At 45.0% G+C, this 24,911-nt stretch overlaps 1 protein-coding gene across 3 annotated transcripts in view; it reads right to left on the reverse strand.

Annotated features, from left to right (window-relative positions):
- Window positions 1-22,474, reverse strand: part of LOC116902185 (ubiquinol-cytochrome-c reductase complex assembly factor 1) — an 89,794-nt gene extending 67,320 nt beyond the window's left edge. Inside the window, exons 1-4 of one of the 3 annotated variants that reach the window (XM_032904548.1) lie at window positions 22,418-22,474; window positions 14,335-14,439; window positions 4,601-4,696; window positions 3,417-3,524 (exon numbers count right to left, since the gene is read on the reverse strand). In XM_032904548.1, coding sequence (XP_032760439.1) covers window positions 3,417-3,524; window positions 4,601-4,696; window positions 14,335-14,439; window positions 22,418-22,441 — 333 coding nt within the window. In that variant the 5' untranslated portion in view covers window positions 22,442-22,474. Of the gene's footprint in view, window positions 1-3,416; window positions 3,528-4,600; window positions 4,701-14,334; window positions 14,440-22,374 lie in introns of those variants that run through there. The other 2 variants (XM_032904551.1, XM_032904550.1) reach the window with 2 other exon arrangements.
- Window positions 22,475-24,911: the final 2,437 nt, after the last annotated feature.

Below are 24,911 nucleotides of genomic sequence, written 5' to 3' on the forward strand. Positions count from 1 at the left end.
CTTATGTTTTAAAAAAATAATAACTGAAACAAAAGCAAAACAAAAAGAAAAATTAAGGAAGCTGGTGTGGTTGCTTGGGCTTTTAAACCCAGAACTTGGGGGCTGAGATGGATCCAAAGTTCAAGCCTCAACTACATGAGATCCTATCTCCGAAATAAATGTATAAAAACAAATAAATTGAACCCATCGAGAGTTAAGAAGTATAACATCACAGTCAAAAAGATTTATGCAGGAATGCAAGGTTGAACCCAATGTTGGCCAAAAATTCCTGTGATTCATGGGAGGAGGGAGGAGAGAGGGAGAGCTACCTGTCTGTCCATCTTCATCAAGAACTACCTCAGGCAAGCAAGATGGCTCACGCCTTTAATTCCAGTGCTTTGGAGGCAGAAGCAGGCAGATTTCTGAGTCTGAGGCCAGCCTTGTCTACAGAATGAGACCAGGACAGGTAGGACTAGGTTTGAATACGTTGAACCATGGAACATGGCGGACTTCAGAAAGCATCGATCTACACCATCACCAGCCTAACAGCAGCCTTACCCTGATACCCCTGACCTCATTAGGCCGTCTCCTCTCCTGAAGATGGAACTTCAGGGTAACTCAACACTGAGTACCAAGCTGAGGTCTGCCACAGATGTAAATGCTACAGTTGAGGGATAAACAAACCAAAATTCCTGCTCTGGTTGCGTGTATGGCCCTGGCTACCTAAACAGATTTATAATTTTAACTACAATTCTTGACATCCTCCCGCCCACCTCAATGCTTGTTTCCTTCAGGTTCCTCTATATAAACTCCTTTGACTCACAACTAATCACTCTGACCCATGAAAGGCAGATGAGTCTCCAAGGCCCAGAGCTTCCGTTCATGGAAATACATGGATGGGAATACATCCATGGAAAAGCATTCGTTACAAATAAGGACTAGTTGACCAGAAAAGAACTAGTTGACTCATGAAAACGTATTCACTGCAAATTATGACCAGATGACCAGACTGCCAGCATCTGTGTACAGCGCTCACTCCATGGCAATTGGTACAGTTAATAGCTCTTCACTTTTCCTGTAGTGAAGCCAAGTCTTGAGTGAGCCATTTTCTTGGACAAAGCTCTAAGACAAGTCTCTGACGACCACCACACAGGGACTGGAAGTAACAACCGGGAAGAGCCTCTGAGAATCATGAATTAATGTGAGGAAGGAAGGAGGCAGACCAAATTCCACCCAATCAATGCGAGTTCTTCCGGTTTGGATGACCTCGTGTTTACCTGACCGTCAATTTAGGAGGCTTCCCCATGCCACTTGTCAGTGACAGGAACACCAAGGCCTGCTCTCCCTCCTCTCGGATGTGTGTACCCTCCTACAAGATGGGAGTGGACTGCCCGATGTACCAATGTGAGGAGGGAATGAGCTGAGTGGACTGTACTAATGGCCGTGTGAGAACTGCATAAGCACGTTTTGGTTGGTTTGTTTGTTAGTTTTGGTTTTTTAATTTTTGGTCTTGTCACTTCCTATTCTTTGCTGGAATTTAAAAACATTCTTGTCTCAAAAAACAAAAACAAACAAAAAATAAAAACAAAAACAAAAACCAAACCCAACAACAACAAAACAAAACAAACAAATGAAATAAACCAAGAAGAACCCAACATTCTCATCTCATGGTCAACAATCTGGGCCCTGTTCTAACAAGAACAACCCTGTTATGCTTCCTGTCCTCCTGGAGGGCTTTCACCATTCACTACGCTGCGTACCTCAGATAACATCTACTCAATTATGTGGTGTTCATCTGTCCCTCCATACTAAGAGGACTCATACTGCCTTCTCTTTTCTTTCAATTATTCTTTTTCTTTCATTTTTTTTTGGAGGGAAAGAGCTAAAGTATGTCCTCTGGCTGGCTTCAAACTCAGAGATCTGCCTTTCTCTGCCACCCAAGTACTAGGACGAAGGGCCTAGGCCGCCATGCATGGCTCTCTTCAACCATTCTTTAGCTCTTATGTGATAGTGCTATGTAAACAGTGGGACCAGGCATGCCAGTAGACACCTATAATGACTCCCAACACTTGAGAATCAGAGGTAGACAGAGCTTTGTGAATTCGCATCCAGCCTGGTCTGCATTAGCTAGTTCCAGGCCAGTTAGGTCGACACATGCAGACAAAACACCAATGCACATAAAATAAAAAGGAATAAATGATTTTTAAAAATCTTAAATATAGGCTAGGGACATTGTTCCATGGTAGGCTGATTAACTGACATAAGATGTCAAGTTAGATCCTAGCAGCAATAAAGTCTAAATGTGAGTCTATAGGAAATCTATACATGAAAACATTAAAGAAAGAAAGGTAGGTCATAAGTATCAATACACAAACAAAAGCTGTCCCACAGGCTGTCTTATGACCTCCACACGTTCTCCACTGCATGCATGCGCCTACACACACACACACACACACACACACACACACACACACACACACACACACACACACACACACACACAAGTGCATGCATGCACAAATAAATGTAACTTTAAAAATTATAAATGTGACAGGGGTGGTAGTGTACATCTTTAATCCCAGCACTCAGGAGGAAGAAGCAGGTGGATCTCTAAATCTGGTCTACAGAGTGAGTTCCAGGACAGCCAGGGCTACACAGAGAAAACTTTGTCTTAAAACAAATCAAAGCAAAGTAAATAAAAGGAAAGAAAGCAAAACAAAAACATATGGAGGAAAATCTAGGCATGACAGTTTATACCTACAATCCCAACACTGGTGAGGCTGAGACAGGGTTACTATGAGTTCTAGGACAGCCTAGGCTATACTATGAGGCCATGTCTCAAAAGAAGAAAAAACTAATTAAAATTCAAAACAAGGAGAAGAGCTCCAGCTAATAATCAAATATAACAACAATTTATCAATTGTCAAGAATTTTACATGCGTACATATAAACTTTAATGAAAACAATTTCCTTGACAGTTTAGAAGAGACTGAGGGCTCTGAGAATATCGCTGTGACTTAGCGTCTGCAGCTTCTCCACAGTACTTCTGGGTAACGGATAACCTGTGAGGCCCAGGGTTGACTAGGAATGACTGATGTTTTAATTATTTATCTCTGTGTTATGTGCATTGGTGTTTTAGAGCCCATCCGTCCCTCACACTTATCTAGATGCTCTTACCCTGCAGCCAAGCGCCCACCTCACTGTCCTGGAGCGCCTGGAGACACGAGTGAAGAATGAGGCTGAAGGGTAACTTGGCCTAGCGAGGAACTAGGTTGAACTCCTAGTCTTATCTACCACATAAATTTGAGTAGATGGTAGAGGGATGTATTCTGAGGAAATTTTCAATATACCGTATGAATTTCCCAGGCCAGAAGCTTTAACACAAACCTATGAGCCACAGAAAGGACACAGACCAAAAGGAACGTAAAAGACTTTACCCATTTGCTGTATTTCAAAGGTCCAGTGAACCCCATGGCTTCGATCATCTTCGTGAAGGGACCAACCTTCTCCTCAACAGGCTGTGGGGAATCTCGGGCAATGGACAGCTACTTAAGCAAAGAGAAAGAGGTGAAAATTAGTTACAGAAAATTTTCTACACAGAATGCTTTGGTCTGATGGGTCTAAGGACGGGTTTATTGCCCAGATTTCTTTTACTTTGATTTTTTTTTTTCTTCTGCCCAAGCTCTTGATTTCTTTTTAATGATTTGGGGACTTTGTTGTTTGTTTGCTCTGAGCATCTGTTCTGTTTTACTGTGGTGTTGGGGATCAAACCCAGGGCTCCGCATGAGAGACAAGTATGCTGTCACGGAGCCAGACTCCGAGCCCTCGCTAAGTGTGCAAACACATCTGAAGCGGTAGCTAACAGGTATCCTGCAAGTTACGGAGCAAGACACGCCCACGTCAACAAACACAGGCCTGTGATCCCATGATTAGGAAAGGACAGACTTGAGGTAACGAGAGAGCGAGAGAGCGAGAGAGCGAGAGAGAGAGAGAGAGAGAGAGAGAGAGAGAGAGAGAGAGAGAGCGAGCACGACGGCTCAGTGGCTAACAGCACTGGCTGCTCTTCCAGAGGACTCGTCTCGATTCCCAGCACCCACGTGGCAGCTGACCCCGTCTGTAACGCTAGATCCAGGGGATATGAAGCTGTCTTCTGCCCTCACGGGGCTACGGCTCCCAAAATAAAAAGGAGGGGGAGGACGGGAAATGTAAGGAAAGGGCAAAGGGGTGGGGAGAAGGGCGAGAGTGGAAGGGACGGGGAAAGAGCAAGGAAGAGAAGAAAGGGAGGAGGAAGAGGAAAGGGGCATAGGGAAAAAAATCCCAGGAGAACCTGTCCTGAGAAACCCGTCCTCTACAAAGAAAGGGAGATTATTCACCCAATTAAGAAAGGCTTGCAAGGTTACATTTGACCATTTTTAACTTGTACAAAATCCATAAAAAATTGTTTTCCTCTACAGTATTTTCTAGACAAGAGTCTACAGTGGGAAAAACTCAGGCTATAAGCTCAGAAGACAGAGGCTCACATACTCAGTTTGTCTCTTACCATCCACTCTAACCTTGGCTAAAGCCCTGAGCTCACCGACCACATTCACTGAACACGGTCTACAGCAGAGAACAGACTCACCTTACTTGTGTTGTGGTATTTCCTACTGTGCGGTGTGTCCATTCCAACAATCTGTTCTGATCCCACACACATTCCAGACGGATTCTTCTGGAGCCACTGGAGGATGAACAGGCAGATGTAAGCAACACTGAGAACTTCTTAGTGAAGTTAACCTAGTTGGAGTTGCTCTGGCTGGTTCTACCCAACCTTGCTTAGCCCAGCTTCCGGTGAGGGATCATCAAAAGGACCCATGATCGGTACCCAGAATGGTGCCTGGAACATGACAGGTGCTCAATGCACATCTATTAAATATGTGGAGTTGGATGCGATGGATTGCACCTGCAGTCTCTGGAAGGCTAAGGCAGGAGGATTGCTGTGAGTTCAGGACCATCCTAGAGCATAGTGTGAGACTGACCCAAAGAACAAAATAAAACCAGAAAATCAATTATTCCTTGAAGAAATAAAAGGATTCAGGCCTAGAAATACAGACTGAATCTGAGTCAAATTAGAGAAAAAAATTGTATTGGGAAGAGAACTCTGCCAACAGTCGGGTCTCTCTGAGTTCCAGGGCAGCCTCGTCTAGAGAGTGAATTCCAGGACAGCCAGAATGACACAGAGAAACAATCCCTGTCTCAAAAAACCAAAAACGAACAAAGAAACAGAACAAACAATCAAACTTGGGGCTAGAGAAATGACTCAGCTGTTAAGAGGACCCAGGTTCAATTCCCAGCACCCACATGGCAGCTCACGACTGTCTGAACTCCAGTTCCAGAAGATCCAACATACAGACATACATCACGATAAAACACCAATGACCATAAGCTAAAATGAATTTAAAAATAAAACAAAACCAAAAAAGAAAAAGAAAAATCCTGCTTCTGCCACTTAAAAGCTCAGTGTCATTGACAGCAGGCTGTGCTTCTGTCAGTGAGGCCTGAATGGGAAAAGTACAGAGTGCATCTCCCCAAACAGATACCCAATGATAAACGAAGTGGCAGCCACCAGCAGGTCACAACCACCTTCCTTCCACAGTCACGCTGCCTCTGACAACAATGTGGGAATACACATCAACGATGGTCATGGCCAGGCACACTACACGCTTCACAGACTCTTTAATCCACCCTACAATCCTACTTGGTTAGTATTGCTATAATCAAGAATACAGTTTGGAAAATAAATTTCTATACGTAAGCTCTCCAACAGTGAAATCAGAAATACCCAGTAAGAGACAGTAAGAGCACGCTCACTCACAGAAATAGATGATCAAGAATTGAACCCAGGGCGTTGTACTTGTAGGGTGACTGTTCTGCCCTGGATTAAATTTTCAAAATCTGACTTTATTTAACTTTATTGTTTATTTATTTGTTTTTAGAAAGGCTCTCGTGTGAGCCAGACTAGCCTCAAACTCACTGTGTAGCTGAGGCTGGCCTCTTTGTGCCTCTGCTTCCCAAGGGCTGAGATTACAGCACGGTGTTGTTGGCCTCTGGTTGTCCTGGGCTTGAAATCACAGAGCCCTGCCTGCTCCTGCCTGCCCCCTGAGTGCTGGGATTAGAGGCACAGGCCACCACAGCTGGCTACAGTGCTATTTTTAATATGGCTTTAGGTTCATAGCAAAACTGAGCAGAAAGCACAGGTTGCTCATATACAATCGCCTGCTTTCCCGCACATCTCTCCTACTGTCAGCATCCCATCCCAGAGGAGAACTTTATTACGATGAGTCTACTTTAACTATCACTGTTCACTCAAAGTCCATAGTTTATACTAACAATTAATATGAAAAACGTAATTCTTAAATTTTAAAAACATAAATAAAATTATAAACGAAATCATGAATGCCTGTGGGTAAATCTAAGAAGTAACACACAGGAATGAAAGGGTTACTTGGTCACATTGGAACTGTGGGTAGCAGATTAGGAATGTAAGTCAGTAGAACACTTTGCCTAACATGGGCAAGGCCTTGGATTTGATCTCCTGAACCACAAAAGAAAGAGGGGGGAGAAGGAAGGAAAAAGAAAGAAGGAGTTATGGGTAAGCTTAGGAATTCAGGGTCCTAATTCCCAGTAATATTTTAATTGCCTTTACAATTAAAGAGGCTGGGGGCGGGAACTGGGCATGGTGGCATATGTCTTTAATCCCAGCACTCAGGGTGCACAGGCAGGAGTTTGAGGCCAGCCTGGTCCATATACATAGAAAGCTTCAGACAGGACACTGTCTCAAGAAGAAAAAAAAAAAAGATGGGAGGGAGAGAGGGTTAATCCTTCAATTCTGCTTTATTCCAAAAAGGGATAAATAAAATTAATAATGATTTTCCTGTTTCATCTTAATAAAGGAAAAATAGTTTCTCATTGTGGAATAGTACTATTTGAATTTCTTTCCAAACAAGGATATTAAAAGATTAGTCAGACTTATGCTTTAATTCTCAAGTACCAAGCAGGCTTTGTGAAATACAGACTAAACACAGCACCCTCCCATGACATCACATACATCAGTGTAATGGCCCATCTAGAACGCAAAGCACTTAAACTGCCTCCGAGAATGGGGTGGGTGTAGCCGGAGTTGGGCTTCTCCCCAGTTAGTGTCAGGTCAGGCATCTTTCTTCAGCCCCACGGCTCCACAGTGGTCAATGGATTCCTTCTCCCTACCTCACTGAACTGCTGAAAATCTGGGACGTGCCAGGACAACGCCTTCCACTGCCCTGCTCATCCACAAACACACACGTACCTTTTGGACCACCCTTCCTGCCTCTGCTTCCTTCAAAAACGACCTTGAAACATCTCAATTTTTTTTATCTTGCAGAATAACTGGAACATTACTTTTTCAAAGAGGGGTTCCCTCTCTCTTCTTTGGGTTGGTCTCTTGTTGTTTTGGGGGTTTTGTTTTCTTTTTGAGGCAGGGTCTCATGTAGCCTAGTGTATCTCTGAACTCTCTGTGGAGCTGAGGTTAATCTTGATTCTCCAGCTTCCACCCACTGACCGCTGAATGACAGGCATGGCCTGCAGTGCCCAACTTTATGTGGTGCTGGAGATCCAACCCAGGGCTTGGAACATGCTAGGCAAGCACCAATGGGGCATACCCCAGTCCTCTAAATGCCTTCCCTAACCACTTTACCAAACAGCAGGGAGCATTATCCTCCACAAAACAGTAGCCTAGTCACTTCCTCCATGGTCCTCAATGACACTTGATCGTAAGAACTGCCTCTCTCCTTAGAATCAAGTCCAACTCAAGGCACATGGGAGATACATAAACATTTGTTAATGAAACAAATCCTGCCATTTGCACAATAGTTATTTGACCACCCACCTCCACCATCTTTGGCCACATATACACCATAGATAGTGTCATGTTCAAGGCATGCCAGCCCTTGTACTGGTTTTGGGATAGAAATAAACCTCTGTCCTTGGGGTTGGGGATTTAGCTCAGTGGTAGAGCGCTTGCCTAGCAAGCGCAAGGCCCTGGGTTCGGTCCCCAGCTCTGAAAAAAAAAAAAAAACCTCTGTCCTCAGATAGATCATAGTCTTACAAAGAAAGGAGAAGAAAGAAAGAAAGAAAGAAAGAAAGAAAGAAAGAAAGAAGGAAGGAAGGAAAGAAAGAAAGAAAGAAAGAAGCAAGCCCCAGTGTCCTCTCGGTGTGAGGACAAAGTGCAAACACCACTTGGAAATATCTGTGGTAGAATCTAGGTAAAATCAATGCCTGTCACATAAGGCTCTGGAATTCTACATTCTTTCCTCAACAGAAGTGCCAGCATGCACTCACAGTAGCAGTGGTCAGGTAAGGCCCCAAGCAGAAACAACGCACAAAGGCTCTCAGCTGAGGAGCGCAATGCATCATGCTACACCATATAATAAAATACTATGCAACCAATTCCCCAGGGCCAGAAAGTACCTACTACGTGAGAATCAATCAACTATTGCTACAAAGAACAGATCTCTCACACGAGGCTGAATGACAGCAAACACGAGAGACTGCAGAGCAGATGTCCAGCGGCAAATAAACGTATGGAATACACTGGAAAGTTCTGTTAACCGTGGACTGGGCAGTGGCCAACAGGGAATCAAAGAGGCTTCTGCAATCTCGGTGATGTGTTTTGGTTTTTTTGTTTAGTTTTTGTTTTGTTTTGTGACAGTCTCATGTAGCCCAGGCTCGCTTCGAATGCACTGTGTAGCTGGATAACCTTCTGAACACCCTGCTTCTACTTCCCAAGTGCCAGGACTACTGGCATGTGGTTTATGTGCTGCTGTGACCAGAGCCCGGAGTTTGATAAATGGTAGGCAAGCACGCTACCAGCCTCAGTTCATGTTCTCCTCTTGACCTGGATGCTGGGTATGTTTACTTTGTGGGTATGTTTACAAAAGTTGTTCGCTGTGTACCTGTGATTTGTGCCTTTTCCCACATTTCTCGTATATCCCAATAAGAACATAAAGATTCCGACTGGAAAGATGGCTCAGTGGTTAAGAGCACTGGCTGCTCTTCCGGAGGTTCTGAGTTCAATTCCCAGTTACCACATGGTGGCTCACAACCATCTGTAATGGGACCAAATGTATGTCTACAGTGCGCTCATATACAAATAAATAAATAAATCTTTAAAAAAGAAAAAAGAACATAAAGATTCATTGAGATATGGAATAGGCAGTAGGAACAACAGAACCAGATACAAAAAACAAAGACCTGGAATCATTAGAAAATGCCTCCTGTAAGTGGGCAGAGCAGAAAAGTCAGAATCAGATTAGGAACCATCCATGATGGAGCGAAAAAGGCTTTCAGCTCTCTCATAAGTGTTCTGAGAACCAAAAACAAATCCTATGCAAGAGAGATGTCCACACGACAATGTGCAAAATACAAATGTATAGGTCTGCTCCAGACAACTGCAGCCATAAACTCTTGCACATGGCTCCAAGTTAGGAAGAGTGTAAGATATTGAAGCTGGATGTGGTGAAGCACCTTTAATCCCAGCACTCAGGAGGCAGAAGCAGGCAGATCTCAGAGACAGAGCAGGCAGATCTCTGTGAGTTCTAGGATAGCCTGGTCTATACAATGAGTTGCAGGACAGCCAGGGCTACATAGTGAGACCCTGCCAGATGGATGGATGGATGGGTGAATGGATGGATAGATGGATGGATGGGAGGAAGGAAGGAAGGATGGATGGATGGGAGGATGGATGGATGGATGGATGGATGGATGGATGGATGGATGGGAGGAAGGAAGGATGGATGGATGGATGGATGGATGGATGGATGGGTGGAAGGAAGGAAGGATGGACAGAAGGAAGGAAGGAAGAAAGGAAGGAAGGAAGGAAGGATAGAAGGATGAATAGAGGTTGGGGATTTAGCTCAGAGGTAGAGCGCTTGCCTAGCAAGCGCAAGGCCCTGGGTTCGGTCCCCAACTCCTAAAAAAAAAAAAAAAGGATGGATAGATGGATGGACAGAAGGAAGGATAGAAGGATGGATGGACGGAAGGAAGGAAGGATAGAAGGATGGATAGATGGATGGACGGAAGGAAGGGAGGAAGGATAGAAGGATGGATGGATGGATAGAAAGACCTCACACAACAGGAGAGCAGGAAGGCTCAGCAGGCAGAGGCACACAAGCCTGACAACCTGAGTTCAATCCAGATCCCGCAAGGTGGCAAGAGTGAAGCCTTAAACAGAAAGGGAGATATGAGTGGAAATTTCTAGTTCTTTGGAAAGTCAGTTATGTCAAATGATGTCTTGCTAGGGCACCCAAGTGAAAGGATGCCTTGCTAAAGCAGACACGGGAAAGACTGTTTTCCTGAAGCAGACACAGGAGAAAGGATGTTTGGACATAGTGGACATGTGAAAGGACACGTGATGAAGGAGTAAAATCTGACCCCACAGACAGTGGGAGATGAGCACTGAGCCTTGGTTTGGTTTGCTCCGCCTCACTATTCTTTGATAAGGACACGTGTGTATTGGTTCGTCTTACATAGCGTTGTTGAGCTCAACATGTGATTGACAATGCCGCCATTGAGAGAAGAAACTCCCCAAGAACTGTTCATGAGGTTCCTCGGCAGCTTGCCGCTCCTGTGGCCTCAGGCCGGTTGGCGAGCCTGGTAGTTTCTTCAGGACTGGACTGTAGCTGCTGGTTCGTGCCTGGTGTCTGTCTGCCTAGAGGTCTGGTCTGCAGCTGCTAAGTCATATTTGGTGTTTGCTACGGAACTGCACTGCTGCCAAAGAAGATCAAGCTCGCCCCCAAAGAACGATTGCTGAACAGGTCCACTCCCCACCCCCATCCTAGTAACTTTTCACTACCTGTGCTGGGTGGTGGGCTAGAAGCCTTATTAAGAGTAGGGTAGGGGTTGGGGATTTAGCTCAGTGGTAGAGCGCTTGCCTAGGAAGCGCAAGGCCCTGGGTTCGGTCCCCAGCTCCGAGAAAAAAAAAAAAAAAAAAAAAAAAAAAAAAAGAATGGAGAAGAGTAGGGTGCAAGGGCTGGAGAGATGGCTCAGTGGTTAAGAGCACTGACTGCCCTTCCAGAGGTCCTGAGTTCAAATCCCAGCAACCACATGGTGGCTCACAACCATCTGTAATGGGCATCTGATGCCCCTTCTGGTGTGTCTGAAGACAGCTACAGTGTACTTATATATAATAAATAAATAAATCTTTAAAAAAAAAAAAAAAAGAGTAGGGTGCAAAAACTTTATGCCTACAATGAAGTCCTGAGAGCTGTCTTCTGACTGTCCCATGAGTTCTGAGGCACACGTACATCTGCACTCACACAGAGAGTAAAAGAAACGAAATCTGAAAAACAACCTCACACTTCTAAGTGGCAAGTTCAAGACCAGCCTCGGACATATAAGTTGACAAATAAATAATGGATAAATAAATAAGGAAAACAACGACAACCAAAAGGTCCTGGCAGTGAAGGGGTCCCCATGCTTGGGGTGGGGTGCAGTGGGGCAGAGACAGGCTCAGGCAGGTCTTGAATGCTGTGGTACGTGTCTCACAGTTCAGCAAAGCTGTGAGCTCCACCAGGGCACAACCCACTTACGCTCCTTTTATTCTCTGCCCCAGTACTCAACGCCGTTCTGGGCATGGAATCAGTACTCAATAAAAACTAGGTAGTTCTTTTTTTTCTTCTACTTTGTTCAAAGAGAAGGACAACCTGGAGACGGTCCAGAAAAGAACCACAGAATGATCAAAGGGAGGAATAACAGGTCCTAGTGGAAAGGTTAAAATGAGCTGAAGTTGTTTAGCTTGGAGAAACGGCAACTGAAGAATTAAGGAGTAACTTAGAATAACATTGGGGTGGAGGGCGGAGAGCTCTCCCCGTCCAGCTTTTTCACTTCAGAGATGAGGAAACTAAAACCAAGGGAGACGTTGCAACTTGGTGAAGGCAGGTTAGGCAATTTTTGAAAATTTTTCACTTTGTAGTGAGAATAAAATTTACTCAAACAGCCTGAGCTTAAGTAGTAATAAAAATAGCAGTTACAAGGCTGGGTGTGGCCCACGCCTCTGGTCCCAGCACTGTGGAGGCAGAGGCAGGCGGAGCTCTGAGTTGACTAGGCCTGGTCTGTAATGTAAGAGAGCCATAAGCCGTGTGTCTCCATAAGTAAATTCCCAGTCAGTAAATGCAGGACTGACAGAGGAGGTCAACACCAGGTCCTGCCACTGCAATGACTCCTAGAGTCAAGAACCACCAAGAGCATTGCCATTCCATCTAGCCATCCAATTTGGACACACCTCCAAGAGCAGCATCCCGCAGAGATCTGTGCACACCCAAGCCCACTGCAGCACTATTCTCAACAAGACGGGGAAGCATCCAATGTATCCCATGAATAAAGAAAATATGATACGCAACGAGACAGGAGCCCCGCCCACACGAGGAGAATCTTGTTGCGCGTCTATGGTATGGATGAACCTAGACAACCTTAAGTTAAGTAAAATGGGTACTACACTTACATGTGATGATTAGTGCGCTCAAAATTCCTACTAAAATTAAGGAGAAAGTACGCTGGGCATGGCAGTGCACCCTTTGATGCCAGTACTGGGCCAGCCTTGTCTTCAGAGCTACATCTGGGACAGCCAGGGCTATACAAAGAAAAGTCATCTCAAAAAGAAAGAAAGAAAGAAGGAAAGAAAGAAAGAGAGAAAGAAAGAAAGAAAGGAAGGAAGGAAGAAAGAAAGGAAGGAAGAAAGGAAAAAAATGCTAAGAAAATTAATTTATAATGCCAAAAAAGAAAACAATTTACATTTTCAATAACAAATTAAGGTTATCTAAACAACATGAATAACATCTGTTCTAGTGAGTAAAAAGGCACCAGAATATACAATTCTATGTATATTTGATATTTGCTTAGGGTACTTAACTATTTCTTCTTCTTCTTTTTTTTTTTTTTCAGTGCTAGAGACTGCACCCAGTCCTTCTTGCACACAAGAACCTGAGCTATACCTCAGGGTCAGAGTCAGCTCTGTCAGGTACCACAGGGTCAGAGTCAGTCCTGCCAGGTACCTCAGGGTCAGAGTCAGTCCTGCCAGGTACCTCAGGGTCAGAATCAGCTCTGTCAGGGTACCTAAGAGTCAGAGTCAGTCCTGACAGGGCACCTAAGGGAAAAATTAATATGCACACATTTCCATAAATGGAAGAGACCCAGCAGAGATGAAAATAGTGACATTTTCAGAGTTCAAGTAACAAATGATTTTTATTTCCTTTATTACTAAACCAGGTGGTGGTATTGCATGTCTTTAAATCCCAGCATTCAGGAGGCAGAGACAGGTGGATCCCTGAGTTTGAGGCCATCCTGGTCTACAGAGTAAGTTCCAGGACAGCCAGGACTATACAGAGAAATCCTGCCTTAAAAACAAAAACAAGGGGGGTTAGGGATTTAGCTCAGTGGTAGAGTGCTTGCCTAGGAAGCGCAAGGCCCTGGGTTCGATCCCCAGCTCTGAAAAAAAGAACCAAAAAAAAACAAGGGCTGGAGAGATGGCTCAGGGGTTAAGAGCACTGACTGCCCTTCCAGAGGTCCAGAGTTCAATTCCCACAACCACATGGTGGCTCACAACTATCTGTAATGAGATCTGATGCCTTTTTCTGATATGTCTGAAGATAGCTACAGTATACTTATGTATAATAAATAAATACATCTTTAAAAAAAAACCCGCAAACAAACACACAAACAAAAAGTATTATATGGCCGACAAAAAAATTAGGAAACTAAAACCCTTTAAGAGCTCAAGGTTCAAGACATCACAATGTAACTAAGGCCTTAATGATCGTGTCTTGGATTTTATGTTCATAAAGAAAAGGAAATATTTCGTCACCCAAAGAAAAGTTGCACATAGTAATTTCAAAAAGAAAACTGGAAAGTTAACTCTAAGATGACTCTCTGGAAAAGTCCCCAGCAGTAAAAACCACCAGACTGTGACGTGCTATCCTCAGCTAAGTCCCGCGGCTGGAGGGTCTAAAAGTAACAGCCTGGACACCACACTGAAAGAACCCGTCTTGACTCAGCACCACAGAGACTCAGAGTGGTCTCCTGGGGCTTTTCTATCCCACAGTGTGGTTCGCACGTAAATACGATTTCATACCAACCAAAATAGCAAACTTTATGGAGCTGGAGAGATGACTTAGTGGTTAAGAGCTCTCCCAGAAAACTTGGGTTCAGTTCCTAGCACCCATGCCACAGCTCACAATTGTCTATAACTCCAAGATCTAACACCCTCACGCAGACACACCTGCAGGCAAAACACCAATGCACATAAGATAAAAGGAAATAAATTGTTTTTCAAAACAAAACGGGCTTTACCTGGGAAGTGCTGGACAGAGTCTTGCTCTGCTGGCTTTGAGTAGAAGACACTGACACCAGTTGGCTGCATATTGGAACCCACTGGGAGATGCTAGTTTGCTTCCTCTAGAAAAAGAAAACAGTGTCAGGAATCTGTATCAGAGTAGAGTGGACTGGTGACATTGAGAAACAGTAAGAATTACATACTTGGCCTGGGTAGTGGCCCAAGTCATTAATTCCTGCCCCTGGGAGGCAGAAGTGATGGGTCTTTGTGAGTTCAAGGCCAGCCCCCCGCTACATAATGAGACCTTGTTTCAAAGGGGATTGAGGGAGAAGGAATACATATTTAGCCTTCAAGTCTGGCTCCTAAACCTCCTGGAATTCACACCTGAGTGTTCTGTCCTTTGTAACAACCACTTTCAAACTGATGATGCTAATGACTTGACTCTGGAGACAGCACTGGTTGGGGTAAAGGAACCAGCCACTTCGACCTCACAATCGCCAGAGTGACACTGAGTAACCTAGGTGTGCAGTTACTACCCTATTCATACAAAAGAATACACATGTATCAACAGCTTCCCAATGTCACAAAGTTAATAAGTGTCAGCTTTCCGATTAATACTAGAACCTAGGTAGCCACTTCAGATCCCATGCACATTTAAGAGATCAGAAAAGAACAGGTTACCTTGAAGGTCTTTTTAGTTCTAATACTGGAAGTAGAACCATTAGGAGAGTTTTGAACCTCTGGCTGCTCTTCGAGAGGACCCAGGTTCAATTCCCAGCACACATACATGGTAGCTGACAACAGTCTGCAACTCCAGTTCCAGAGGATTCAATGCCTTCTTCCAGTCTCTGCTGACACTTGTACTCTCCCATGTACATACATATGAGGATTTCGAAAGAAAAGTCTTAAATACACATACATACTATATTTGAGGAAGGCACAGTGACTTGCTGCCATGCCTCCTGAGTTTGACTCCCTGAACACACATGGCGGAAGCAGCGCCAACTCCTGGAGGTCATCCTTTGACCTCCATCTCATGGTGCACATGAGCACTGTATGTATACAAATACCAAGATAGATAGATAGATAGATAGATAGATAGACAGACAGACAGACAGACAGGCAGACAGGCAGACAGATAGGCAGACCAGATAGATGAGGTCTAGAATCATCTGTTTAAAAAGCAAACAAAAATAAAATTTAAATTAACAACTTATTGTGGGCTGGCAAGATGGCTCAATGGGTAGAGAGATGACCAGAGTTTGATCCACAGATCCCACAAGGTGGCAGGAGAGAACCAAGTCCCAAGCCCAGACATACGAATGATGCTATACCACGTGTCTGCACTCACACACACAGATACATACAAAATAATAAAAAAATAGCACAGCATATATATCTGAACCACATATTCAGAGTCAGAAAGTACTGAGTCCACTCTTGGCTCCTCTAGTCATAAAAACCCCATGAAACAGCAAGTTCTTTGAGGTTTGGTCGCCTCTTCTGTGGATTAAAGATGGACTCCAGTGCCACAGCTGCACCTTGTGGTTACGCTGCACCCAATCCCTGTTTCCTTGAGGGCAGGAGAGTCAGGGTTGTGCTGGAGGAAGGCATTTGAATGTTAAATCTTCAGACACTTTTGTGAATTGTCTCATAGCTCACGGATTAGGTATGTTTCTATCAGGCCATCCACAGAACCTTATTTCCAAATGAACAGAGGACGCCAACTGGGCAAGGGCAATGCACACCTCTGACCACGTCTCTAACACGACAACTGAGACGTGCACATGACGAGTTCCGGGCCTGCCAGAGCTACACAGAGAGACTCCATTTCAAACAGCGCTAAAAATATTTTATTTCAGCTAAGGTTTGATCTGTTGAAATGGCTTCCAAACGAGAGATGGCTACTGGTGTTTTCTATTATTAAAACTGATAAACTTGGGGCTGGAGAGACGGTTCATCGGTGAAGGGCGCCAGCTGCTCTTGCTGAGGACCAGGGTTTGATTCCCAGCACCCACCTTATGACTCGTGAGCATCTGGAACCTTAGTTCCAGAGGATCCAATGTTCCCTTCTGGCCTCTGTGAGCACTAGGCACACACATGGTGTACATACATACATACATACATACACACACACACACACACACACACACACACACACACACACACACACACATATATACATATAGGCAAAGACCCATTTACACAACAAATAAATCTTTTAAAGAAACCAAAACTGACAGATTAACGAGAGTCATTCAGCATCTGGTATCATTTCCTAGAGACGTAAGTACAGATCAAGATAAAATTCTCTACACCAGGGTCTGAAGAGGTGTGGGAAAACAGGAGGAAGTTACGAGAGGAAGCAAGGCAAATTTAGACTGGAACTACAGCTTGGCTGGTACTGTACCATGCATGAAGCCCTGGGTGCCATCCCAGCACCACATAAACCTCGTATGCGGTTGTAGCCAGTAATCCTAGGTGGTGGAGGCTGGGGATGAGGTCATTCTCAGTACTGTAGGGAGGCTGAGACCCTGTTATTATTGATAGAAGGAAAGAAGGAAGGAAGAAAAAGAGAGAAAGAAAAGAGAGAAAGAAAACCCACTGACAAGTAGAATATGGTCTCACCAAACAGAGTTTAATTTCAACAAAGAAATGGATTTTTTAAATGGGGCTAGGGGCTAGGGAGATGATTCACTCTGTAAAGACCTGAGTTCAGTTCCTTAGTAAAAGTTGGCAGTGCAGCCCCGGGGAGGAGGATCTCCCTCTGAGGGACCATTGGCCAGCTAATCTAGCCAATTAGCAAGTTCCAGGTTCAGTGAAAACTCGTGTTTCAAGAAGGTAGAGCACACAACATCGACTTCTGGCCTCCATACGTGCACACATATCTGCACACAACCAGACATATATAAACACACACACACACACACATACACACACACACACACACACACACGCGCGCGTGCGCTCGCGCAAGTACTAAAGTTCTTGTGTAAGGGTTCAATCCCCAGCTCCACAACAAACAAAACACAAAAACAAAAAACAAAAAACAAACAAAAGAGCCCACAGGGGATCCGCTCAGTTGGAAGTGTGTCTATCCAGTGCATAAAGCCTAGGGTTTGATCCCACAAACACCCATGGGAGACTGGGCACGGGGATACACATCTGTAATCCTATCACTTGGGAAGCAGAAGCAGGAGATTCAGAAGTTCAAGGTCATCCTTGTTTACATAGCGGGTGTGAGGCCACTCCCAGCCAAAAGAGGCTGTCTGAGGACTCCTGGGAGAAAGGAAATAAAGGGACAGGAAAAACAAACCAAAGACAACAGGAGCAGGAGAGATGGCTCAGCTGTGAAGAGTACAGGTTGCTTTCCCGAGGACCTGGGTATGATTCCCAGGACCCACATGACAGCTCAGAACCATCTGTAATTACAGTTCTAAGGGATCTGACGCTCTTCTCTGGCCTCCATGGGCCCTGCACATGATGCATTATGCGCTGGCATACAATCCAGCAAACACTCACATACATAAAATAAAATCTGCAATACATATACACAGAGATGACAGAAAATGTCCCACCATTCCTTTACAATTAAAATTCAACTAGCTTCAAACAGGAAAAACATAAAAGATACAACATAATCAGACTGCCAAAAGACGGGGGGGGGAGACGGGGACAGCAGCGAAAAGAAGTCACTTGTCATACACAAGGGGCCTCAGTAATGCAGGACTGATTTGTCCTCAGAAACCGTAGCAGCCAAAAAGCTCTGGGAAGAAATCCTGAAAGTGTTAAATGAGAAAGACTGTCATACCCTGAGCATGTTCAGACATAACTGTAATGCCAGCACCCAGGTCCCCCAGGAAGAAGAACCATAGCAAGTCTGAGGCTAGTCTAAGTTACACCGTGGAACCCTGTCTCCAAAAAAAAACAAAAAACAAAAAAACACAACAACAACAAAAAACCATGGGCGGGGGTGGGGGTGGGGAGAACCAATAAGTAAAACTTCTATACCCAGCAAAACTATAAATCGAAAATAAAATGGATGGTAAAAAACTTCCCAGGTAAAAACTGAGAGAATATGTAGACAGCAAACCTAGTCTACAAAAAAATACTCCTTCCAGGGGCTGGAGAGATGGCTCAGTGGTGAAGAGCACTGACTGCTCTTCCAGAGGTCCTGAGTTCAAATCCCAGCAACCACATGGTGGCTCACAACCGTCTGTAATGAGATCCGATGTCCTCTTCTGGTGTGTCTGAAGACAGCTACAGTATATATATATATATATAATAAATCTTTTAAAAAAAATACTCCTAACAAACAAACAAACAAACATCGGGATGGCGGATTGGCTCGGTTAGTTCAGTTCCATCACCCATACGGTGACTCGTAACTGGCTATAATTCTGGTCTCAGGGGATCCAACACCTTTATCTGAGCTCAGTGGGCACCAAGCACGCATGTGCTGCACATACATACATACATGCAGGCAAAATACTCATATACCTAAAATCATAGAATACAAAAGGGATGCTGAACAGTAATTCACATCGCCATGAGGAAATAAAATACACTGGTAAAGTTAATTTTTTGATTTTTTTTTTAGGTCTCTAGGGTTTTTTTGGTGGGGAGGGAGTTTCAAGATAGCGTTTCTTTGTATAGTCTTGGTTGTCCTGGAACTTGCACTGTAGACCAGGTTGGCCTCGAACTCAGAGATCCCCCTGCCCCTGCCCCTGCTGGGATTAAAGGCACAGACACCACTACTCTCAATTTTTTAATTTAGAAGATAATAATAAAAGACAATTATAAACCTGTTCATATACATGTAGAAAGCTGTCTGAAAACAAGACATAAATACAGCTATATAAACACATAGTTTTTTGTTGTTTTTTTTTTTTTCTTTTCTTTTTTTCGGAGCTGGGGACCGAACCCAGGCCTTGCGCTTGCTAGGCAAGCGCTCTACCACTGAGCTAAATCCCCAACCCCTAAACACATAGTTCTTATATCTCTAAAATCAAGTTGGTATCGACTCAAACTAAATTGTAAGAAATTAGGATGCTAATTATATCTCCAGTATAATCATAAAAACAGTCCCCCTCCACCCCTCCCTCCCAAAAAATACTGTAAAAACTTTTACCATGGACTAGGTCTTATAAATAATATATCTGTCTATCATGGTGAGGCACTTAAGGCCAGCCTCAGCTACACAGAGACTGTTTTAAAAAACCAAACAAGTCAGGCATTGTGATCTTCAATCTCAGCAACTGGAGGCAGAGGGAGGCGGATCTCTGTAACTTTGAGGCCAATCTGGTCTACGTAGTGAGTCCCAGGAAGGCCAGGGCTATGTCGAGACCCCCTTCCCCCAAAAGAAGACAGACAGGAGGAACAACGTAAGTTCAAGGCCAGCCAGAGTTACAAAGTAAGACCTCACCCCACACGCAAAGAAAAGCAGACAGCTTGGCCATTTCTCCAGAGATACACAAATGACTGATATAGAAGCTCGACGTCACTAGTCACAAAGGAAATGCAAATTAAAGGTACACACTGTTTCACTCCCGTTAGAATGACTATTATCCAAAAGCTAAGCTTAGAGAAACTGAATGCATTTGTGTACTGGAGCTGTAAAGCAGCATACCAGCGGCCCAGTTCCCAGCATCTGCATCTGTAACTCCAGCTCCAGAGGATTCCACGGGCCATGCATTCATTGGTGGTGTGCTCACACGCAGTATTAAAAATAAATTTTAAAAACCCTTAAATATAGGGATCTAATTCTGTTGGTAGAGTGCTCGCATGCACGAAGCCTTGGGAGTTCCCTTCCTCCCACCGTATGAACCGGGCATAGTGGCGCACAGCTGTAATCTCGGTACTGAGGAGGTGAGGGAGGATCGGAAGTTCAGGGCCATACCCAAGCTCAAGTCCAGCTGGGATACTTGACACACTATCTCAAAAGAAAAAACAATCATCATCATAGAAACATAGTTTACATTACTGATTTCTCTGATCAAACCAAACAACAGTCGCTGATTTAAAAAAACTCCACAAGCACAAGGCCTTGGGTTCGGTCCCCAGCTCCGGAAAAAAAAAAAAATATAAAAAACTCCGGGGTCGCTGGGCGGTGGTGGCACATGCCTTTAATCCCAGCATTTGGGGGGATGAAGGCAGGTGGATCTCTATAAATTCAAAGCCAGCCTGATGTACAGAGTGAGTTCCACGACAGCCAAGGCTACAAAGAGAAACCCTGCTCACACACACACACACACACACACACACGCACACACACACACACTCACACACACAGTGAAACTCTGGTGTGTCAGTGAGAGAGATCGCTGGGGAAAGGCAGCCCCATGACCTGGATTTTATCCCTGGGACCCACAAGTTGTCATTTAACCTCCATATTCAGTGTGGCATGTGTGCCCAGGCATGTGTGCATCCACACAGATGAAGAAATAACTCCAGTCTCTGAGTTCAAGGTTAGCCTGATCTACAGGGCAAGTTTCAGGACAGCCAAAGCTATAAAGAGAAACCCTGTCTCAAAAAACTAAGAAAGAAAGACAGAGAGGTGAATGGGGGGAGGAAGGAAGAAACCTGAGGCTCAGAAAAGTCAGATACTTAGGATTCTGTCTACAGCAAGTGGTGGAGCCAAGATTTCCACCAAGACTTTCCAAGTCTAGAGGGGATCACTTGAGTGTAGTGCACAGCCTTGCAGTACCCAGCCCAAATCCTCCTTCCAAGCAGGTGAGCAATGAACTATGTTCATACTGATTTCCACTGTGAACAGCCCAGGGAGAGTTTTCATAGCTTCATCACGTTCTGTTACAATGTATAAGACGACCTCTGGGAGTAAGCATGTAAAAGAGATTTTCCTTATTTAACTGTGCATTTTTGTACCAAAAAAAGGTTTTCTAGTTCAACCAATTATCTGTCTTTAAAAAATAATTTAGGGCACAGCAGGAAATTCCTTATCTAGCAGACATGAGATTTACCCCTCGCTGCACTCACTCGCACGCACAAGCCATTGCACCTGTGCACGCATGAATAACTTACAACAGGTTAGTTGCCTTGTCCCCTGCCATCCTCAAGTCTCAATTCCACTTCTGCCTTAGTTAGCATCCGTAATGACTTCAGCAAGTGAACCACTCACTGGGTAACAGAAACATGTCTCTCTACCAAAAACCTCCAGAGGAGCGACCGAGGCAGCAACGGAAGCAGCAGTTAGAATCTAAGTAGAGGGTGTTGTGTGGAATGGCGTAGAACAACAATGCAAAAGATAGCATCGCAATAGTGTCTGCTAAATAAAACTGTCCTTGACCAAGTTCTGTAAATACCTGACTTAAATGACAAACTGCCCGCCTATTCATGACTAGGAACCGGTTCACGCTGTCATTTTCTTAGCTCGTCCTACAAGTCAGTAGTGACTCTAAAGAGGATTTAAGGCCAAATCTCAGGAGGGACGTGGACAGGGCAAGCGGATTAGAACCTGTCTAGAAGTCTTTCCTTCTTCATTCATCCAACAATGTGGTGTTAGGTTGTGCCAAACAGTGTGCTGGGCAAAGAGAAAGCCAAGGAGCTGTCTCTCCTGCAGCTTTTGCTCTAATAACTTATGCATACCACTGACCTATACAAGTAACAACTCATTTAAAAAGTCTCCACAACAAACTCGAAGAACCTCAGAATCCAAAGGGGACTGCAAGAGATAAACGTCCTTATTTTTCACATGGACCCGGGACCATCCAGTATCTTACTCAAGGTCACACTGCACACTGTGACAGACACTGACTGGACCACCTCACTCCCTAACCCCCGACTCTAATCGGTGCCCCACGTGTTCTTATCCCAGAGAACGATCCTCATCACAGAAAGATCCGAGGTCACTACCTTCTAAAAGGTGGAGAAGCCAAGGCCAAATCAGGGGTGTGGAGAAGCCAAGGCCAAATCAGGGGTAAGGAGAAGTGGGAAGCTGCTTCAGTTTCCCTGGGGAAAGGCGACCACGCTACGGAGCTACAGCACAGGCTCCCCCGTTTCTTCCCTGCTCCTCCCGCCCCGCCCTCTTCAAGCCCAACCTGAGACGCGCGTGCGTCTCTAGAAAAGTACTCCTGCACTCACAAGGACTCGCACCAGCAACGCCATGTTCCTCCACAATCATTTCCGGGTGAAGGGTGGGCTTCCGGAATCCCGATTGTCACCACCCACTCAGCCTCTGTCCCCATGCTAAAGGTAGTCGAGCTCTGGCGCCGGCGCCGGCGCAGGCGTAGATGTCTCTCTGCGCACCCGCGATTTTCCAGCGGTGGCTCTGAATGAGGTTCCGAGGAAGCGAGACTCCTCGCCCGGCTTAAGTGTCTGCTGCGGGTCACAAGGGCTCACGTTCTTCCTCTACACAACCCGGGACCTGGCCTCACAGGTCCCTCTCACCCTTCGGTTAACCCCTTACAGCCATTCCTGACTCCACCCCCAGAAGACCACAAGGCTAAAGGGACCTCGGATGTCCCAGTAATTAAAAAGGGACGGGGAGTCTGAGAACCTAAGAGCACACAGTCCTGGAAAGGAGGTTGTCAGGTGCTGACCTGACGCTTGGCAGAAGAGAAAGAAGCTTGAGGCTTGTGTTTGGCTGGCTAACGCACCTTTGAATACTGAGAGGAAAGAATTAGTAAAGGAATAGCCAAGCGTTGTGGCACACGCCTTTAATCCCAGCAGATTAAAGAGGCAGAGAGACAGGCTGATCTCTGAGTTCGAAGCCAGCCTTGTCTACAGAGTTTCATGACAACCAGGAGAAACCCTTGTCGCCAAAAACAAAACAAACAAAACATAGTAATTGAGAAAGAAGGATGAGAGGAGTTGCCTGTGGGAACGGGCAAGTGTATCCTCATGGATCCCATGAGAAGCAGAAAAGAGAAAACATTGCTGCTTCCGTGACTGACCAGGAGCTGGAGCCTAGCACTTCCAGTCCACCAGTCGATAAAGACTTACCGAGTATTCAGTATGCATTCACCGTGCACTGGATACCAGACAAGGTGTGGGTAACTCTGTGGAGCTTGTGAGCTGGTGGGGCAAGTATGGGTAGGGTAGGTCTGGGTAGACGACTGGTAAAAATTAATTAATTAATTAATTAATTAAAAAACACCTGACGGGGTTGGGGATTTAGCTCAGTGGTAGGCAGCTTGCCTAGGAAGCACAGGCCCTGGGTTCGGTCCCCAGCCCCAAAAAAAGAACCAAAAAAAAAAAACACCTGACATGGAAGGGAAACAATAAATAGCTCATAAAAACAATATGGGCAATATAGTCTTAGTCGGATAACGCCTATAGGTGGAACTAATAAGTAAGATGAGGTTCAGGGTGATCCTTTCCCCTCTTTCTCCCTTTTAAATAAAATTTGGTGTAGCCCAGGCTGACCTCAGGCTCTATGTAGCTGAGGCTGACCTTGAAGTCCAGATTCTCCTGCGCCTTCATCTCCTCTCTGAGAACCAACTGCCTCTGCCTCCCCAACAGCCACTACACCTAGCAAAATTCTGTGTATTTACCCAGTTTCTGGTTTCTAAATGTTTGCGTGTGAAATGACTAAGCTTGTGACAGAGCGAGACAGCGGAGAGATTCCGCCACCTTGTATTCCTGCTGAGGCCATTTCAGGTTTAATTAGAATTTGATCTCCTTGATGGAGAATCCTGTGGAAAATTACCCAGCTCTATTCTAGGAACCCAAGGTCAAGATGCTCTAGTTAACCGACTTGGCCCCTGCTTGTGCAAACCTCCCGCTCCAGCTAACTGCTTACCTCAGCTTCTGCTAAACTGCTTGCTTATGTGAAGACCCCTGTAGCTGCCAAGAAAGATGCCAGGAAGTGGTTTCTGCCTTTAAAAAAAACCCATGCTCTGGGCTAGAGAGATGGTTAGGTGGTTAGGGCACAGACAGCAAATACTGCTTTTCTGGAAGACCAAGTTCTTTTCCCAACACCCACAGAGGGTCTCACAACCACTTGCAATTCCAGATCCAATGGAGATTTGATGCCTGTGGCTTCCATGGGCACCTGCTTACAAGTGTAAGAATATATATGCCAGGTATGTTTGGAACTCACTTGTAATCCTAGAACTCAGAAGGAAGAGGCAGGTGGATCTTTGTAAGTTTGAGGCCAACCTGGTTTACAAAGTCAGACCCTGTCTTTTTTTTTTTTTTTTTCTTTTTTTCGGAGCTGGGGACCAAACCCAGGGCCTTGCGCTCGCTAGGCAAGCGGCTCTTCCGCTGAGCTAAATCCCCAACCCCCAGACCCTGTCTTAAAACCACAAAGGAACTCTGGGGTCAGGGCAAAGGCTCTGTGGGTAAAACGGCAGAAGCCTGATGATGAGGGTGTGACGATCCTCAGAATATACATGAGAATCTTGGCGGGTGGTGCATGTCTGTATTTCCAGCACTCCTACTGTGAGGTAGGAGGCAGAGACAAAAGAATCAGCAAGAAGCTCCGTGGGGATCACAGTTTTTGCCCTCTGACCTCCAGGAGTTCACCAGGGCGCATGCGTACCCTCACTCACACACCTCGAAACAAAATGTTACCCAGACCAATGTCCCAGAGCTTCAGGACTAACGTTTAAGTCTTCAATAAACTTTGCTTTTG

This window comes from Rattus rattus, chromosome 5, assembly GCF_011064425.1.
Source record: "Rattus rattus isolate New Zealand chromosome 5, Rrattus_CSIRO_v1, whole genome shotgun sequence".
NCBI lineage: Eukaryota > Metazoa > Chordata > Mammalia > Rodentia > Muridae > Rattus > Rattus rattus.